General features: G+C 39.4%; 1 protein-coding gene across 1 annotated transcript; it reads left to right on the top strand.

Moving 5' to 3' along the window:
- Positions 1 to 9,125: 9,125 nt before the first annotated feature.
- Positions 9,126 to 18,773, top strand: ggt5b (gamma-glutamyltransferase 5b). The gene is made up of 12 exons (XM_042509587.1): positions 9,126 to 9,480; positions 12,239 to 12,366; positions 12,449 to 12,544; positions 13,686 to 13,881; positions 14,622 to 14,782; positions 14,926 to 15,072; positions 15,215 to 15,345; positions 17,294 to 17,481; positions 17,585 to 17,676; positions 17,782 to 17,891; positions 17,980 to 18,090; positions 18,319 to 18,773. Exons 1-12 carry the CDS (start codon positions 9,296 to 9,298, stop codon positions 18,463 to 18,465), a joined length of 1,692 nt encoding a protein of 563 aa, XP_042365521.1. The 5' UTR covers positions 9,126 to 9,295; the 3' UTR covers positions 18,466 to 18,773.
- Positions 18,774 to 19,715: the final 942 nt, after the last annotated feature.

Genomic DNA, 19,715 nt, shown 5'->3' with positions numbered 1-19,715 from the left:
ATCAGCACAGTTTCAAGGTGGACACCCAAGATTAGTGTCACCAATTCAATATCTGAACAAATGACTCCATTTCTGTGAGCGTTATGAAGTCCAATAATATCCAGAAAAGTGTTTTTGCACAACATTATGATGTCACAGTGACCTTTGACCTTTGAACGAGTGAATGTCATCACTTCATCATTTTGTTCTAGTGGACATTTGTGTTTTTGTCATGATTAGGATTAGGATTTTGAAATTACTGTGAGGTCACAGTGATAAACTTGACATTTGACCACGAAATTCGAACAAGTTCATCCTTGAATCCAAGTGGATGTTTCTGCTAAATTTGAAGGCATTTTGTCACTTGAGATATTGCTCTCAAAAGACTTAAACAAACGAGGACACAGTGACCTCTGACCACCAAATTCTAATCTCTTCATTATTAAATCCAAGTGGACATTTATGCCAAATTTGAAGAAATTCCCTCAAGACATTCTTGAGATATCATTGAAAACATAATGCCTCCAACCACATCTGTTTCCAGCATGGAGGCAAAAGAAATATGAAGACACAGAGAAACATATAGGGTCAAACTTTTCTTGCAGTAATTTTTGGAAACTTTTCAAAAACCTGAGTTATATTCTCAGAGAAAGGACACAAACAAATATATTAACTTGGCTTTTTAAGTGGGAGCGATATTAACATAGATTAAATGAGGATATGTCATATGTTCTTTGACAAATAAACCCCCAAAGTAGTAAAACTGAATTGTACATTTTTGTGGCAATTTATATTTAATGCCAATAAGGCACATTTAAGGTAGAAACAAAGCCAACTTTTACGCCCTGGACTGTTCTCGTTACAGTGACACAGGACCGTTTTTTCTTTTAATCCTTAAGAGATCCTTCTCGCTGACTCTCACTGTGTCTCTGATCACACCTTGCATCCCTATTAACCCCGTCCCCTGGCGCAGTTTGGTGTCACTGAAAGATTAATCAGCGGGGTGAATAATTAACCACATAGCAGCTTGGGGCTTACAAGGTGAAGAAAGAGCCCCCTCATCTGAAACATCAAAACATTTTGCCCACTCATCTAATGAGCACTTTCTGTAGGATGTAATGTCAACACTACAATAACACATTCAGGATCACATGGAAGCAGGGCGAACCTGATACCTTGACAAAGTTCAGATGAAAGCCCTGCTGTCATCAACAGACTGATATGATAATTAACTGCACACTCCAATGAACCAAAGCACAACTCATTATCATAATAATCAAATATTTATTCATAAGGACAGTCAGTTGCTCTTAATCTTAACTCTCTAACCTCTTCAAAGTTTAAATTCCTGTGATCAATAATGTCTCACAGCTATGCAATGTCGCTCCTAGACCATAATGTGACAGATGCTTAAACTATCCGAAGTAAAGCACCAAACTTTATTAATGTATAATGGAAATAATTATAACAATGCAAATTCATGATGGGTTTACCTCACTTTACATAAAACTTCATAGTGATTCTGTCCAGTTAAGTATTTCTGTCCTGATTCTCATAAAATTTATAAAGTGGCCTGAAATATGGGGACAAAAATAAAACACCAATAAAAAAAATAGCACTAAGATTAAAGGAACAGTTCAACCTAAAATCAAAATACAAATTTTCCCCTGTAGTACTATTTATCAGTCTAGATTATTTAGGTGTGAGTTGCTGAATGATGAAGGTATCAGCTGTAGAGATTTCTGCCTTCTCAAATATAATGGAACTAGATGACACACTGCTTGTGGTGTTTTGAAAAACTCAACAGCAATATTTCTTTCCACAGACCATGACTCAGTTACTTGAAATATTCTGCAGGCCTTTTTATGAGCAGTTTCATATAGGAACTTCTTTCTTTCTATTAAACCACACCTGCAAACCATATCACTGCGCAGAAGGAGGTGTGCATCTACTCATGGACAAGAGGCATGAATGGCATCCTCCTCATCTGAGCTGCAATGTTAGCTCAGTGTTGCTAAAGATGCAAGCTTCTCTCTCTGCACTGATATGCCAAAAAAACACCCGATGGCAAACTCGGCTCATATACATGTAATCAGAACTACATCACTTTGGAAATATTAGTAAATTTATAAAAAACTACAAAAATAATGCATCCATGGTTTTTCAAAAGTATAAAATGGCAACATTTTCTTCTGGCTATACTGGGCTATTTAAAGATGAAAATAACTTATTTATAAACTTATTTTGGAAGATTTAGCATTGGTCGCAGGGTTGAAATGTAATAATTGTTGCCAAACTGGTTTGAAATTTTGAAGTAAATAAAACACTTGATAGCTCGCTGGGCAAGTTGGACTAACAAAACGTCAAAAACAAAGCAGCCATATTCTTGAAAAGACTCTCTGAATGAGTGGGTATAAGGACCTGATGACGTGTTAAAGTGCTTATTTCCAATCAGCCACAGCTGTAGGAGGGAGGTATTAATTCCTTTGAGCTTAAACTGCTTAATTTCCACCCACTCCAATAATGGTTTCATCACCGTAAATGGAGGGCTGTTGCAGGTTCAGTCAGTGTTGCTGTTACCAGACACAGCAAGTGTGTTTCACTTTGAACGTGGAGAGTAAACGAGTGAAATAAAGACTATGGTAACTTTTCCTCATGAAGAACAAATATGCTAAATACAGCTGTTATTGAGGTAATTTCAAAGAGTCTGCTATATTTATGTTAAGACCCCTAATATATTCACATCAAAGAACTGTGAAAATATTCATTTGTAAAGAGTAACAAATTGTGGAATAACATTTCTACTTTGCATGAAACGTATGTAGTTCATAATATTACTTATATTAATTTTAGTCTGTTTTCTTTAGCGTTTGTTGTAAATGTGCTGCTAAAAAACATAGCTGCCTAAATGTACTGCACTAAAGTGAAAAGAGAGTGTTTTTGAAATGATGCATTATCTATGAAATCAGTATCAGTATCATCTATACTCCAAATTATCTTAAATGTACTCGTAATTATCTTATATTTACCCGGCTGCTCTACTCCAACTCTTCAGTGTGACTCATCCTGATGAAAATTGTTTTGGAACTAGTTATGCCTCAGAGAGAGATAAAAAAAGGTCACTCATCTGTCCATCAGCTTCAGAGTGTATTGTAATGATTGTTAGCAATTATATAATCCAAACTTCTCGTTAACAAAGACAAGACAAGTGAGTGTTTTGGATCGTGTATCCTGAAAAATTTAAAAGGTCACAGACTGCAAAAAGAAGGAAAAATGCGAGTGACTGGAAGACTTAGAGCCAAAAAGGTGCAGTGCACACAGGATGGTGGATGTGAGTGAATAGGGGATGGCATGGGTGGGTGGGGGGTGATTTGACGCTGGGAGGGTAGAATAATAACTATGCACTATTTATAGGAACGCAATGACCTACAGTGGCATCGTTGCAAAATATGCTCCTGCACCATCTCTGTGTGCTGCTCAGCCGTGAAGATATTAAGGATGACACATTATTGTATTTTATTGAAATAAATTGGCTTCATAATTGAAAATAAAGTAAATGATACACCTCCTGGTGATTACAATAAATACCTTTAGGCATTCATTCATAAAAAGAATAGGTCATGTGGCTGTGACATTAAACTAATGCAACAACAATTAACATCTAACAACATATAACATGTATGTGTTTTCTGGCTAGCTTTTCTATTTGCAGGTGTGATCATAAAGGTCATTAGTTACTCTGTGTAACTTTGTGTGTACAAATTCTACACAGATGCACAGATGCAATACACTTGAGCAGCAGACTATTATCTCTGTCAGTTAATACATGGTAAAATGAGTCAAAACATCATTGAGTATTTCTGTGGAACTCCAGTACTGAATTTTGTCCCTTGATTTGTCTCAAGGAAAATGGTATCAAAATGAAGTTGCGTGTGATTGTAACCCTGCATTCATGTTATTGGAAAAATCTGAAAAATTAGTTCCTGATGAGAAAAATTAACATGAACATTCCCTCAAGTCAGGAAAACTTAGGAACATGCCGAAAATTTTGGTACATGACTTGCCGACGTCACTCAAATCAGGGCGGACAGAAGTAAATATCGAGTTTATAGTAAGAACTTTTTTCAGTTCACATACTGCATATCATCATTACCATATCATTAACAACATCGTCTGCAGCATCGTTGTTGTTTCCACATTAAAGCTGAACATGTCAAAGTCAGAGGAACGACTTTCTGCCTCAGAGAATGGGACCATCTGAGGGTCACGTGAAATCAACATTAGAGTGCAGGCAGGTCTAAAGGGTCACCAGGTGGGCACCCTTGAGTTGGGGCCCACAACAGCAAGACGGCAGTGGTGTAGACACACCATGTCAAGCTAGCAAGAATGCTGCTAAACCCACCAAGCAACAGCTAGATAATCACCCTCAGCTATCCCGTTTCAGCAAGCAAAACATCACACACTCCGATGTCAGACAGAGTAGCATGCCCACTGAGCCACACATGAGCCCAAACAACCTGTGATCTAGCATTGCAAGTATCATGTCATACCAAGGAGCATGCTGCCTGAGTCACTGTATGACAAAACAATGCTCTAAAGCTCCCTCACCTCTGCAGTCAACAAAGCTAACACTTCTGTTTTACACCATTAACCAACAACATGCAGCTAGATATTGATCAAAGAGCAGTCAGACTGTCTACCTGCAGATGACTAGCAGCATGCTGCTGAATCCACCAAACAAATCAGGCCAGACGCTTCAGCTACAACATTCCAGCAAGCAACACATCTTACGCCACTGTCTTAGCATTACAATAAGTTTAGGACTTACCGATCTTTGCTCCGGTGACTTTGCTTTCTTCTAACTCACAGCCACTGACTGGATTTGGCAGCAGTGTCAGTCATGTTGTTCACTGCCAGCTTTAAGCTCTGCCCTCTCATTCCCAAGGAAATACACATCTGCAAACTATGTCAGCTATTGAAACAATTTTTCTTTCAGTGCTTTCTGTCAAATAAAGTAAATAAGTAAAATAAATAAAATAAAATGTAATAAAAAAATGGTTTGGGCTCAAATTGAAACATTTTGCCAGGAGCCCTAAGGCTAAAGACTAGGACAGAACTCCAATTCAACTTTTGATATTGCCACAGGGATGTTTCAACTAAGATGCCCTTCTTCAGTGAGTATCTGGCAATGTCACAAAAACATACACAGCTGGGGTTAATTTTAGATGATCAGTATAACAAGTAGATCTCAGCAGGGGGAGCCAAAACCTTTCCTAGCACAGAATCTCATGGAGTGGAGTAATGTAAGAAATAATGAGAAAACAACACAAAAAGAAAAACCCTGTAAAACATCCACCACTGGACAGACCTTAGGTGTCCAACTTCTGCTCCAAATGCTTAATACTGAATGTTTTTAGGTCATTTTTATCCACCCCCCTTTTGGGTTTTACTTCCTCCCAGCTGAGGATGTTGGCGGGGTGCTGCTATATCACCGGACTCGAACAGCAACTTATTTTGCATTTTGCACATAAAAATCATCTGGTAAACTAGATAAAGGTGGCAGTTTCCTGCTGAAAATGTACACCCCCCCCCCCTTGTTGACGTTTTAACCAGCCATAGGCAGCACTGGACAGAAAGCAGTATCAGCAGGCTCTCCCTCAGCATTGAAATGTTATCTTACAAAATGTATGTATCATTCAATTGCACCATAAAGACAAATTTGAAACCAGTGGTGTTGTTAAGCATTGGCGTTCAAGGCTTCAGCCTCAAATGTTTTATTAATGGCCCTGGACATCTAAAATAGGCCTAGAAATATATTCTGTTCATGCATTAAAGCCCTGAAAAAAAGCGGAGCTCATTTAAGTTTTTTGTGTACTGCTGGGTAGTTCTACGATAAAAATCATCATTTAGAAATTGATTAGAATTTGTATTATTATTCTGAGTCTTCAAAGAGACTAATACGAATATAGAGCAGTAAAAAGTACAATATTTCTCTCTGAGATGTGGAGGAGTGTAAGTATGAAGTAGCATAAATTGAAAATACTCAATTGCAAGTATGCTACCTAAAAATCCTTTAATGATAGTAGTTGCAAAGTGTTCTGTTTCTACTGAATACTAATCACTAACAACTACTAATATATCTAACATCCCAATTCAAAATTAATCTGGAGAGTAAAAAACTGTTTAATGGGTAAATAAGATGCCAAAGTGCATAAAAAATCATCAGATCCTAGAAATGCCCCAGTCTGAAACACGCTGCATATAGTTGTGTCTGGCCAGTTACTATACATATGCTGCTATGTAATCTGCATTTTAGATAGGGATGAAGATAAAAATCAAAATTTAACAATTTATTCTAGAAAAAAAACTACTTAAAATCCTGCTAAGTGTTGGTGTTAATATTGGTTAGTTAAAACAATTCATTTTTAATTAAGATTTGATTCAGTATCATGAGAAGCAATGGCAAAACAGCTGACTGTCACTGCACTGGACTCTTATGGTTCCTAAGGATTGTGCCCCAGCTGAGGGTCAGCACCCTGGACAGCGACAGTCAATGCCACCTGTGCCACAGCACATTCAGCACCTCGGTCAGCAACTGCCACTGAGGACTACCAGGGACAGTCAAGCAGAGCTTCATGTAGAGGCCGTCAGGATCTGTCAGGGCCTGTAAGTTTGCATCTTGCCTGCTGCTTGTGCTCTGCTGGAGATAACATTATTGCATCTGTTCAATCCATCCAGAATGAATTTAGGAACCACATAATTTAGGAACTAAGTGAAGAGACTTCCAGCACAAAAAGTGATACATCAAGGCAAATCAAGATATAGCAGCACCTATACCAGATCATTCAATTGCAAAGTGGTATTTACCATTCCTCTAAAAAGGCTAACCATGTGTGATCATGTGCAATTAGCTCATGGATTATCAGATCTGCTTTTGTACATCCTAGCTGGCAGATCTGGCAGTCTCCCTGTTGCATGCCCAGTCTTGTTGCGTGTTGCTGCATTCACCTACAGGGCTGAAATTCAATGTGTTTGGGTGGAGCTTTGTGGTGTTATTGTTAACTTTACTGAATCAACTTTCACCTGAAGTTAAAATGAGTCAAGTTGGAGATAGATTGTATGAAGTGTTTGGAGCTGTGTTTTGCTCAAGGGAGCAGTGTTCCTAGTATGGGCTTGTGCTACTGTACACAGCTTAAGGGTAGACTGGCCATCTGGAGATTTTGGGGATTGTCAATATGTGCTGCAATATCAAAACCACACAGACATTTTATTCTGTGTGGTATCCCCTGAGTAGTCTGGGGGGTCATTTGAGCACAGGTGAGTGAGAGGTTACAAGTATGTATCAGCTGTACAATAATGTGAACTTTTACATCATGTTATGGCTATCCATCCCATGATTTTTGAGATATTTCAGTCTGGACCAAAGTGGCGGACCAACCAAAACTTAACCCCCCAAACTAAGATCAACGAACTAGTGGCAATAAAGAATAACTGTTGTTTCACCTCACATTGTCTATGTCTTAGCCAAAAAGTTGCACTTGGACTACAGCCAATGGCCAATCAGCACATTCATTCTGTGCCTGTGTGACAAGAAACAACTCTCTGCACCAGCATGGGTGGTCGTCTGTATTCGTCATTCAAAAAAGGAAACCAAAACACAGAGGGTTCAAGACACTAGTTAGCCAGTTAGCACATTAACAACACAACCTGATGTTGAAAGGACAAAGGATATTTATCATGTGGTAGTGAGAAATCACACAAACATTTATGACCCATTTCTGTTAAATTGGGTAAAAAAATTATATGATATAACAAGTTTGTTTTCATCTCTCACTTTCTTGGCGTTCCTCATTTCTAAAGCACTGAGCTGGACTGCCAATCACAGTGATTTCATTTACTGGCATGCTCGGCTGGTTCTGGGGCTGATTCAATATGATCACTTGGCCAAAAAAAACAGGGGACAAAAGGCCAACTAGTCCCAATGGAGCAGGACAAACAACAAAAACAAGGGCGGCAAACTCTCACCAACAGCCTGACATTGACATAAGGCACACCAAAGGAGATGGTAATTGACTTCAGAAGAACCAAGAAGAAAATCCAACACACCCTCACATACATGGAAAAGCAGTGAAACAGGCCCAGCTCTCACAGAAAGTGCTGTTACATTTCTACAGAAGCATCATCAAGAGCATCCTGACTAACTGCTCCACTGTGCTGTATTTCAGCTGCAACCTCTGAGTTAAAAGACCTGCACCGTGTGGTGAAGGCAGCCCAGCACATTGTTAGGATGGAGTTCTCAGACCTGGACTCTATCTATCATCTGACTGAGAAAAGCAGCTAGCAGCATTATCAAGGACACCACACACTTCCTGTTTTAACACCGGCCCTCTTGCAAACAGCTCAAGACAATCAAATCCCACACCAATAGACCGAAGAGAAGCTTTTTCCCCACACATATCTGCACGGTACAAATAACACAACTTGAAACTGGACCTCAGAACTGTGTCTGCTATCACCAAACATAACAGATTACAGGAACACAAACACACACACACACACGCACATGCACACACACACACACACACACACACACACACACACACACAGATGAGCCTAGCAAACATTTGCCAGAATATGATGAGAACAAAGATCTTCTATCTCCTTCAGTGCAGGGGCATAGGTTTCTTTTCAACATACATGAAACAGGGATTTGTTGGTTACTGGGGGAAGATTTTGTGCATCAAATACTTAATTTACTTATTTTTTAAGTTTTTTACACAGTCCTTTCTGTATCAATTTATGGTGTTAATGTCTTAAATTTGTTAAAATAAATGTCCTCTGCTACTTTGAAATATTGAGGGAGGACGTGTCATACCCCCCCAAATATTACACCTATGATTCAGTGTGATAAAATGGTAGAGAAGGGGATTAGGGGAAATGGAGCTGCTGGAGAAGAAAGACAAAAGGTTGCAAACTCTGCCAAGTTTTCTGGAATTGATAAAACACTGAAATCATTTACGACATTTCAGATTATCATTAAACTTCTGGGAATTAGCGTGGAGTCATGGATATTCCCCCAGTTCTGGAGGGTGGCAGTGGGATATTAAAAACAGACTTGCTCGCTGTGGTCATTGTGGTAGTGATGCTCTATCTCCGTCCCTCTGCTCCCCACTTTCACTTCAACACAGTAGACACAGAGAGTTGATATAGGGAGGGGTAAACCCACCTTCGGGGCTAGGCAGTGTTCATATGCGCGCGCCGAGCGGCAGCAGCAACAGTTTCCCTGCAACACAAAGTTTTCTGCACAGCAGTTTAAATGGCTCATAAAAGAAAGCCGTGGATGGTGTGCTGCTTCATCTTGGCTGGTTTACTTTGCGCGGTTGCTGTCGTCTGTTTGTGCATCGTCTGGCTCGTGGACAGTGGTGTCCACAAGTGTCCAAGCGGGAGCTTTACGCACGCGGCTGTGTCTGCAGACTCGCAACGGTGCTCGGAGATCGGCAGGTAAGTCACTTTCTGCACACTTTTTCCTCAGTCTAAAGAAATCAGCGCTGAATTTGACCTGTTTAGCTCGACACACTTTATCTAAAACTTTCACATTAGAGCTTGAATTATGTTTTTTTTTTCTTTTTGGGGGGAATTTGGAGGCGAATAAAGTTGTGGTAGAATTACAGTCCTCCTATCATATACTTCTTTATTCACAGAGATGACTTTACTTTAAAGCTCTGTGTGCTATCAGGCTGCACCTCCCCCTGCTCTGTGGCTGAGATAAAAAGCTGAACTGAGCAATGGGATAAGCAGTTTAAGAGATTTGATAGGCTCTGTTTGAAGAATAGAGATAATGCCTGCAGAACTGTGTGCAGACAGGCCCTGATTCTCTTCACTTCTTGTTGATTTATTTCAAAACTACCCTTGCTGGATGTGACTGTAAGAAAGAAACAGGTTTCCAAACCCTCACACTGATGTTAATCTATCTGATATGGAGGCAATAGATTTATTTGATGCATTTATTTGTTCAGCGGTGAGCCACAACGGGGACTTCATTAATCTGTCATCATAGTAACTCCAAGTATAGAAAAAAAGGTGATGTGTTTTTTTTTCCAACACTGGAATGTGCATGAAAGACTTCCTGCTTTTGTGTTCAGTTGCAGAGTTGTTTTGGGGGTTTTTTCTGTGCACATATTCATTTCCCAGTTCACAGCAGAGACAATGCATATGAGCTCCACGAATGATGCATTGGAAACACATTCATCTAATGAGAAAAACTTTCAAGGACAGACTTTTTCCCTATTGAACTGTATCATCTCCATCACACATTCTTCAAAATTTTGGAAGCTAAAGTCTGATACCAGTCTGATAAGATATATATATAAGATAAGATAAGATAAGATAAGATAAGATAAGATAATTTTATTTATCCTTGCAGCAGTTGCAGTGTAAAGTATGAAAGACTCTCTGATCTACAGTTTTTCCAAAGTCACTTTCAATTCTAAGCCAGTGGTTCCCAACTGGTAACATGGGGTCCAGATTTCTCCTTATTCATTACACTGTCAAATCTGGCAACTTAATCTTACTTGAAAAAAAAAATCAGGAAACGGGTTGCCTTGGAAAAAGTTAGTAAATATTTCTTTTAATATTAAGTTATGTTAGTTTATCTAAATGTTACATTTACGTAAAATTTTGTTGTATTTCCGTAATTTTGTAAAGTTGTTGCAATTTAAAAATGACAAGTAAAAGTATTCTGTTCTTTCTAACCATGAGCATCTTTAGTAAATCAAGTTAATCTGACTCAGTTTGGGTATGACATACAAGATTTAATTAAGACTAGTGACTAATGATGAAGTCAGGAGATCTGCAAGTTCTGTTTTTTTAACATATTTAAAAAGACACAAATATGACTGACTAGTTTGCAACCAGCAGAATACTCAAATATATAGCACAGTGAACTTTTACTGAAGTTGCTAAAACTTAGAAAGATAAAGTTAATGCCACTTCACTTCATCTTCATAAAATTAAGCAAATAAAATTAAATTTTATGTTAACAATTTCATATAAAGTAAACACAACATTACGGTTTTCTAGATTTTTTTTTTACAGTAAAAATCAATTTATCAGTTTCACAGTGGAGTTCAAGGTCCACACATTAGATCCACTTCAATTTCATTTCACAAAAAATGTATGTAAACAACATGTGGGCTTAGAACCCACCCAAGAAATAAAACATACTCCAAGAATAAACAGAGATGGCACTTCAAAATAAAAGCTCTTTGCCAAAACTCACCGTACTTCAAAATACAGTGTGGTTTTATACAAACTTGACACATTCATGAGTCACTTTGCAGTTCCTCAGAGTGGACCCACTTTTGGACTGCCACCCACCAGTTGGGAACCATTGCTCTACTCTAGCTCCTGTTCCAGATATGGAGGGAAAAAATGCAGTAAATCACAGCAAATACAGGTTAGATCACCAAATTAACATTGCTAATCCATTATACACAAAATATTCAATCTGTCTTTCTGTAGACAGTAAATTATTTTTTTTTAAAAAAATCAGTTTATGTTGATTTAAAGACATAAACCAGTATCAACTAATTGTTCATGAGACTCCTCAGGTTACACTCTTCCGATTAGATTTGAGTCCATCATTCTATCTCCTGAGATATTTTCCTCTGTCAAACCTTTCAAACTTCAAGGCCCGAGTCGGCCTGACCATGACAGAGCCCAAACATTCCCAACACTGCTTTCTCCTGTCGCTGAGTGAACACATCTGACCCCATGCCAACCTCTTGGTGAAAGGACCCATTCAGAGCTCTGGGAGACGATTCAGACTAAATCTTACAAGCTCCGGTGTGTTGTTTAATTAAGTTGGATGAGCCTTATTAAACAAATGAGTTGCCATTTTTATGACAGTTTAGTATAGCCAAGTTAAAAAATAAAAAAGCACCACCATGGCCAGCATCTTCCTGGCATTTTGCCCAAGGCTTACCTCACGCATCAAAACATGGTTTAAACTTGCCTCTTGGCAGCACTCTGGTACTCTGACACCCTGAAACACTGAACCCCGAGGTCTGCAGTGATGCATGCAAACATAAAAAATGTGCCTGTGTGTGTGTGTGCGTGTGCGTGTGTGTGTGTGTGTGTGTGTGTGTGTGTGTGTGTGTGGGTGGGCAAATATGCAGCAAGGAGTCAGAGTTAGTGACTGACTGTGTGTTCACACATTTCCCATAAACCTTATGAACATGACCGGGAATGTGTTTTCCAGGAACATCCTCAAGCAGGGAGGCTCAGCAGTAGATGGCGCCATTGCAGCTCTTCTCTGCACATCTGTGGTCAATCCTCAGAGTATGGGCATCGGAGGAGGCTCTTTCTTTACCATAAGAGATAGAACAGGTGGGTATTCTCATTCATTTGTGCGACTTCATATGGTAATGATTGATTAGCCTGGTTAATCTGATTGTTGATCTCTTCCCAGGCAAAGTTAAAGTCTACAACTTCAGAGAGACCGCCCCGCTACATGTCAATCGTAACCTGTTAAATTACTGTCCCAAATTTTTTGGACAGATCACAGGTAGGCAGATCTGAGAAAGTCTCAGTGGAGACTAAGTGCTAAGGTTAGAAGGTGCTTTATAGTATAAAACATTTTACAAATGTAATTACATTTGTTGATCTGAGGCATGGATGGATTACTGAACAGGCATAATCTCACCCATCTGACACGTACCAACCAGGAAAAGCCATAAAAAGACCACAAAGAGATGCAAAGGAACAGCGAAGAGATATAAAATAACCAAACAAGGGGCAAAACGACCACAAGGAGACACAAAATGACAACTAAGTTGCAAAATGACCAAAAGAGACACAAAATTACCCTAAAGAGACACAAAATTGCCACATTAAGACACAAAATTGCCTCAGAGAACCAAAGGGCTATAAAACAACAGAACACAACCCCAAGAAGACATAACATCCCTAAAAGATACATCAAATTACTTCAAAGAGATACAAAACAACTGCAAGAAGCCACAAAATGACAAAAAAGCAACACAAAAGACCAAAAGGAGACACAAAATTACCTCAATAATACAAAAAGATATCCAAAGAGGCCCAAACGACTACAAAACGACACAAAATAACCAGATCAAGGATCAAGGATCAAGGATGTCTTTATTATGCCTGAGGGGCAATTTGCTTCACAACTAGCAGTAGCAACACACAATCTCACAGACCACAGCAATAACTAAAAAACACAGTACAAAAATAAACAATTATCACAAACAAATATCACATTGAACTATTCAGCAGGCTAATGGCAGTTGGAACAAAAGAGCTTTTCAGCCTATTAGTCCTGCATGAAGGAAGGGCGTATTTGGGCCAGACGAGAGCAACAAGGACTCCCTAAAAAGGGGGTGGTTAGATTCATCCAGGATTGCCTGGGCCTTTTTCAGATTCCCGAGTTTGAATAATTACCTCAAAGAGACACTTAACAACCACAGGGAGACACTAACCACACGTGGTGGGCCCTTCACATATCTGTGCCCAGGGGACCATTGTCTCATAATCCTCCCATGCCCGGAAATAGCCAAAAACACAGTCTCTGGTGAATTGCTCCCTTTTCCTTTCCATGTACATTCAGTTTACCTATAGTTTTGATCATTGGTTTCCATCATTTGTTTAAAGCAGCTTCACTGTTTCCCACTTGTACTTTACAGGCAGCCAGTGGATCGGCGTTCCTGGAGAGTTGCGGGGCTATGAGGCAGTTCACCGAGAGTATGGCAAGCTGCCTTGGGCCAAGCTGTTCGAGCCAACAATTAAACTGGCCAGGGAGGGCATCCCTATGCCAGTGTTTCTGGGAAAGCTTTTGAAGTACAAAATGGTGAAAGATCACGTGGAAAACTCATCTCTCTGGTATGGCACCTCACCAACTGCTTGTGACTGAGAGGTATTAAAGGTCTCAAAAAAGGATCACTGTTGGCAAAAATTTTGCGTCAAGAATATCTACTTTTGAGCAATAATAAATTGAGGGCACTGATAAAGTAGCACTGGAGTCTTTTCTCGTGTGTCACTACAGAGGTCCTTGAGCAAAGGGCTGGTTTAACTGTTTTCATGCTTATTTTACATAACCCCTGGGTTAACAATTGACTCGGAGTATTAAACTTTCAGGTTTTCATGTTGTGTAACAGTTTCACCCAGCTGACATGCTCGTTTGAACACTTTTTCGGATTAGTGAAAATGATTGTTTTACTTTAATAGCCGAAGGGTGCGCACTATTAACAGTTCAGGGGTAGGGGTTTACTGACCCAGAGATTAAAGCACCTCCTTTCAGAAATGTTTGAGTGAAATGTTGCTCTTCCACAAATGCACTATTTTAAAAGCTGGGAGTTAAGTGTGTTGAGAAAAGCCTCGAGGCCTGTGTTTGCTTCTTGTCTGCCTCTGCAAAAGTTTATATACAGAAACAAATTTCTGCAGGACATTTGATTGAACATGAAAGAAGCATGTCGTATATTATAATTTGCATGAAACTATCACTCTTTGTTAACAAAGTAACCCAAAGAGGTTACAGTTCCCACAAGTGATAACGTGCAGCATGAGCATCTCTCAGCGTATTGTGTTCTAACATGTTTTCTTACATGAATGCTCTTTTTCAGTGAAGTGTTGTGCTACAAGAACAAAACTGTCCTGGGCACAGGAGCCACCCTAAAGTTTTCTAAACTAGCTGAAACTATGGAAACAATTGCAAAGCAAGGGGCCGATGCCTTCTACACTGGCGAGATTGGACATGACTTAATCAAAGACATAAAAGCTGCAGGTTGGTGCAATTTCAGCATATTGTGCAAGCTTAAAGTATATGTCTGATTAGAAACTTGTATGCAGTGTAAAAAAGAAAAAGTAGAAAAGTGAGGGGAATTAAAGATTCACAAGTTGTTGATATATCCCTCGTGTTTCTCTTAGGTGGCACTTTAAAAATGGAAGATCTGAAGGCCTTCAAGGTGCAGGTGGGCGAAGCGTGGACAGTCAATTTGGGAAATACAAAGATGCACATCCCTCCACCACCTTCCGGGGGCCCCCTGCTTGCTTTCATTCTCAGTCTGATGAAAGGTTTAATATAACATAACCCTTAAAGTGACCTACTGCAGCAGCTGAACTAAATTCCAGCATATTTGGCCTTCACTCTAAGTTGTGAATTCACAGTAGAGCATAATAGGTTAAAGTTGGCTGTTGTTGTTTTTTTTCCCCGCAGGGTTCTCCCTGACTCCACACTCCCTGGATGGTGACCAGAAAATTCAGACGTACCATCGTTACATAGAGGCACTTAAATTCGCTAATGGACAAAGGGGAAGTGTTTGTGATCCTAAATTTGATGACATAAAGGTTAGAATCTAAGATGTTTTTTTCATTATTGTTTATAATATAAGTATATAAAATATTCTAAAAGGAAAACAAGTTCAAAAGGCCAAGAGAGTATCTCACTGAATAATAGCTGTTAAAGTTGTACTAAACATATTAATATTAAAAAATTAGATAAGCTTTTCTCAGTAACGAACCTGCAAAGCAACAAAGTGCAGATTTCTGCCAGGTGGTGAGAGCTAGTGGAAGTGGAGTGGTAGATATATTTTGGAGCTGATGAGGGCATGAGGGACAGGTGAGTGATGATTAGCAAGTGGTGTGAACACACTGATGGGAGCAGGCAGTGGGAGTGGCAGGGTATGAAATGACAGCAGAGTTAGAACATAACACACAAACAAACCAAGTCAGTAAATGAATAATGAAGTGTAACTGCAATCCATGACAAGCAGACATGTTTCAGAAGCTAAGAAAAATATGTGCTACAGCCCTGTGCACGAGGCTGTTTTCTAAATCTGGCTCCTGGATAAGCTGAATTGATTTAAATCAAGTTGTCCTTTCAGCTTCCTTACAATCAAGATGGCAGCAAAGATTATACCTTTGGGAGTGAAATATCTCCTATCATGTTGTTCTGTGATGGTGGTGATCCTGTCAGAGTCAGGCTGTTGAAATATCAGTTCTGCCAACCAAACACACAACAAGACACTTATGTCATGTCAAAGACAACCCTGGTTGCTATCAACACTCTTCTAGGGCTCCCAGGATTTAGCTGCCTGTACACAAATTACCAGAGAGTGAGTATCCAGCTGCCAGGCTAAAGATGAGGGATGTGGGTCTACCTGTTGCCCGGCGCTGAGCCGTCCTCCGTCTCTCGGTCAGCTTGCTCTCCATGATCCAACATAGTCTCAGTTCAGCACGCCACTGAGAGTTTATTTGTGGACAACATAGAAAACACCTGGACAATAATGGAAAACAAAAAACTAAACTAACAAAACTTTATGGTGAAAGGAGTAAACTCCACAGTCTTTCTTCCTCACAACACTCAGAAAACATCTCTTCTGAACCACAGCTCCACATCTGCTCTGAATCATTACTTAATTACTTCTGCCCGACCCCTTTCAGACTCACACCTCTCTAACTGTAGGTGAGCCCGTCCCACCAGGACAGTGTGCTGTGACACTGGTAACGGTCTAAATTCACTGCTTAAAACTTACTAGCTGGTCTGGATGGCTGGGGCAAACCACCACCTCCATTGCCAACATGGACAAGCATATTTTTGATGCTGTCAGCTGTAAAAGGGTCTGTTATATCCAGTGGTGGAATGTACCCAAGTACATCTACTCAAGTACTGCACTTACGTTTAAATTTGAGGTAGTTTTTTCTTACTTGACTAGTTTCTTTCCATGCCACTTTGTACTTTTGCTCCACAATGTCTCAGAGGGAAATATTGTAGTTTTTACGTCACTGCATCACTGCATACAAGAGTTATTAAATATGATGTTTTGTTATAAACTAAATAACCAAATAATTCATACAAGTACAGCTGAAATGAACAGTTAATCAATTGGCTGGCAACTATTTTGATAAACTTTTTTTTTCTGAGATTTTGGGGTGTTTTGTTTTGATTATTTCCTAATAAATTCGGGGGGTAAGGTTATGTTTTCTCTGTTTTTTATTGATGGACTTTGTTTTTTTTTTGGGGGGGGGGGGGGGGGGCTATTTTCTTGCAGATAAAAGTGTTTGTTTTTTATAATTTAAAATACATTTTCTGTGTGATTTTTATTATTATTATTTCTCTTTGTTGGATACTTAAACTTTTTATACTGTGAGTACTTTTTCCTGATTATACTTACTTACCTTTTCTTACTTTTACTATTTTTACAGTGTGGCATTAGTACTTCTACTTAATTAAAGGAACTGGATACTTCTTCCTCCACTGCTTATATCCATTTTTCTCATCATGCCCTTTTTTCAGCGTGCCAAGATTTTGATCGATCCCTCCTTCACTGACCGCATCAGGGACATGATTTCTTCAGATGGCACCTATGACAAATCCTACTACAACAATCTTAAGCCCTCCAATGACCACATTGGGACTACACATGTGTCCGTCCTGGATGAAGACGGACTGGCTGTCTCTGCCACCAGCACCATAAACCATTTGTGAGCAGGATGCCTCTTCAAGCAGAATACTTATGTATTTACTTGGAATTATATCAAATATACTGTGATATAATATTTATCAGTCTGCTGTTTTATTTTACAGTTTCGGAGGAGGCATTTACTCTCCACGAACAGGCATCATCCTCAACAACGAGCTGTCTGATTTCTGTGGCAGAGCAGACAACGTGACGGCAGGTGAAGCACAGACACAAACATGCACTTTCAACCTCAGACAACTGAATTAAAGTCATTACTTAAAGTCTCTTTTCCGTCTGATATGGGGTGTAACTGTGGTCACAGGTGAACAGCCTCCATCCTCTATGACCCCGGTGATACTAGAGACAAAGTCTGGAGGACTCCTTGTGATCGGCGGATCAGGAGGAAGCCAAATCATAACAGCAGTAGCTTTGGTAACTTCATTGAACTCTGTTTGCATATTCTTTGTCGTTTGTCGCTTCCTTATTTGTTTTCTTACATGATTCCCTTTTATTCTTGCAGTCTATAATAAATCGCCTGTGGCTTGGGATGAATCTGACAGAAGCCATTGCTGCGCCTATACTGTTAGTTGACTCCAATAACACTGTGAAATTTGAGCGTGGTTTTGACAAGGTGAGAAACTCGTGTTCTCGTCTTCACTGTCCATTAATGACTTTCAAATTCACTAGACTGTGATCGTCTATCTAATGAATAACATTTCTATTTATGTTAATGAGTTCTGACAGAGATTACCAGGGCGTAATCTGACTACGTCCGCTTCAATTTACCTGTAATCACATTTGAAATCTGAAGTGGGAAGGACAAGTGGTATTAATTTGTGTGTGCTCTGTGTGCCCTCAGGCTGTTATAAATGGCCTCACAGCTCTTGGACACAAATCTAAGGACTGGATATACTTCTTCAATGTAGTCAATGCTGTTGAAAAGGAAAATGGATGCATCGTGGCTGTATCGGACAACAGGAAGATGGGGGTGTCAGCTGGATACTGACCATAGAGACCATGAGGAAGCATCACGTTCCCAACAAAATCTGCCCAAAAGACTGACTGAACCCTCAGCCTTAAGCACAATGAATGTGCCAACAACAAAATGTGAGGGGCTCACAATCTTTTCTAATAAGCAACATAATCAATCAAGACATTCCTAGACTTTAAGGCCCAGTGTTTGGGGTTAAAGGGCAACTATTGAAAGAAATGGTAAACTATGTTTTCATTGTAATCACCTAAAATTAAGTAAGAAGAATCATTGTGTTTTCATTACCTTAGAATAAGCTGTTTATATCTCCATACGAAGTTGGTTCTCCTGACTCCAGAAAGAACCGTAAATGTTTAGCTACCGTAGTTCATTTACACATTTGGCAGTAAGGAGATGTTTCAGTTCTACAACTTCAGCACTTGATGCTAGCATATTGGGTCTTTTTTCTGTTTTGGTTAGACAACACTGAACTCACTATAATCATTGCGGAGAACTGGAAACGTGTAACTCTGCTCAAAAGAGGTCAAATTTAGCAAGAAACACACGTGTTCTGATTATGGGATTATCTTAACCTCTTTATTTGGAGGCGAACTGAGAGTAGACATTTCTGTCCAAAGTTAGAACAAATTTTGCTTATTCTTTGTCATGTTTTGACTTTTTGTTAATGTGCAGCATTTCAACCTTTAAGTGCACCAAAGAAGTAGATGATAATCTCACTTTGCACAAGAAAACTGTGTGCATGTGCAACTATGGCAAGTGCATAGGGTCATCACAAAAATGGAGTTTACTAGGGACCATAACCAATATTTGGCTAACATTCACCCCAATTATTAGATAATTAGAAAAGTAAATTTGAGTAACCTAAAGAACTTAACAATGTTGTGCTGTTCCCAGATCTCAGCAATTAACTTGGTAGTTGTGACCAAAATAAAATAAAATAAAACATATGAAAATAAGACCCAAGTTGTGATAATAAACCAGACTCCTCCTGTGCGCTGACTGAACTGTTCCATATATGTACATTTGAAACCAGCCAGTCGTCTCGCACACGCACACACTCTTTTATCATATAATTTAAATGATGTAGATTAACACACAGTAGAAGCACCATGAGGTTACCAAGAGCTGCTTTCATGTGCTGTAGTATTACACACTCCTGACCAAAGTGTATTTTTGCAACAGCGAGCCATAAATCTAATCTGCGGCAGTTCAGCAAAACAAAATAAACCGCTGTGTCATGAATGTTTTATTTTTCTGACTGAACT

Source organism: Plectropomus leopardus, chromosome 20, assembly GCF_008729295.1.
Source record: "Plectropomus leopardus isolate mb chromosome 20, YSFRI_Pleo_2.0, whole genome shotgun sequence".
Classification (NCBI taxonomy): Eukaryota; Metazoa; Chordata; class Actinopteri; order Perciformes; family Serranidae; genus Plectropomus; species Plectropomus leopardus.
Note: the sequence above shows the minus strand (reverse complement) of the source record. Positions and strands in the feature narration are given on the sequence as shown.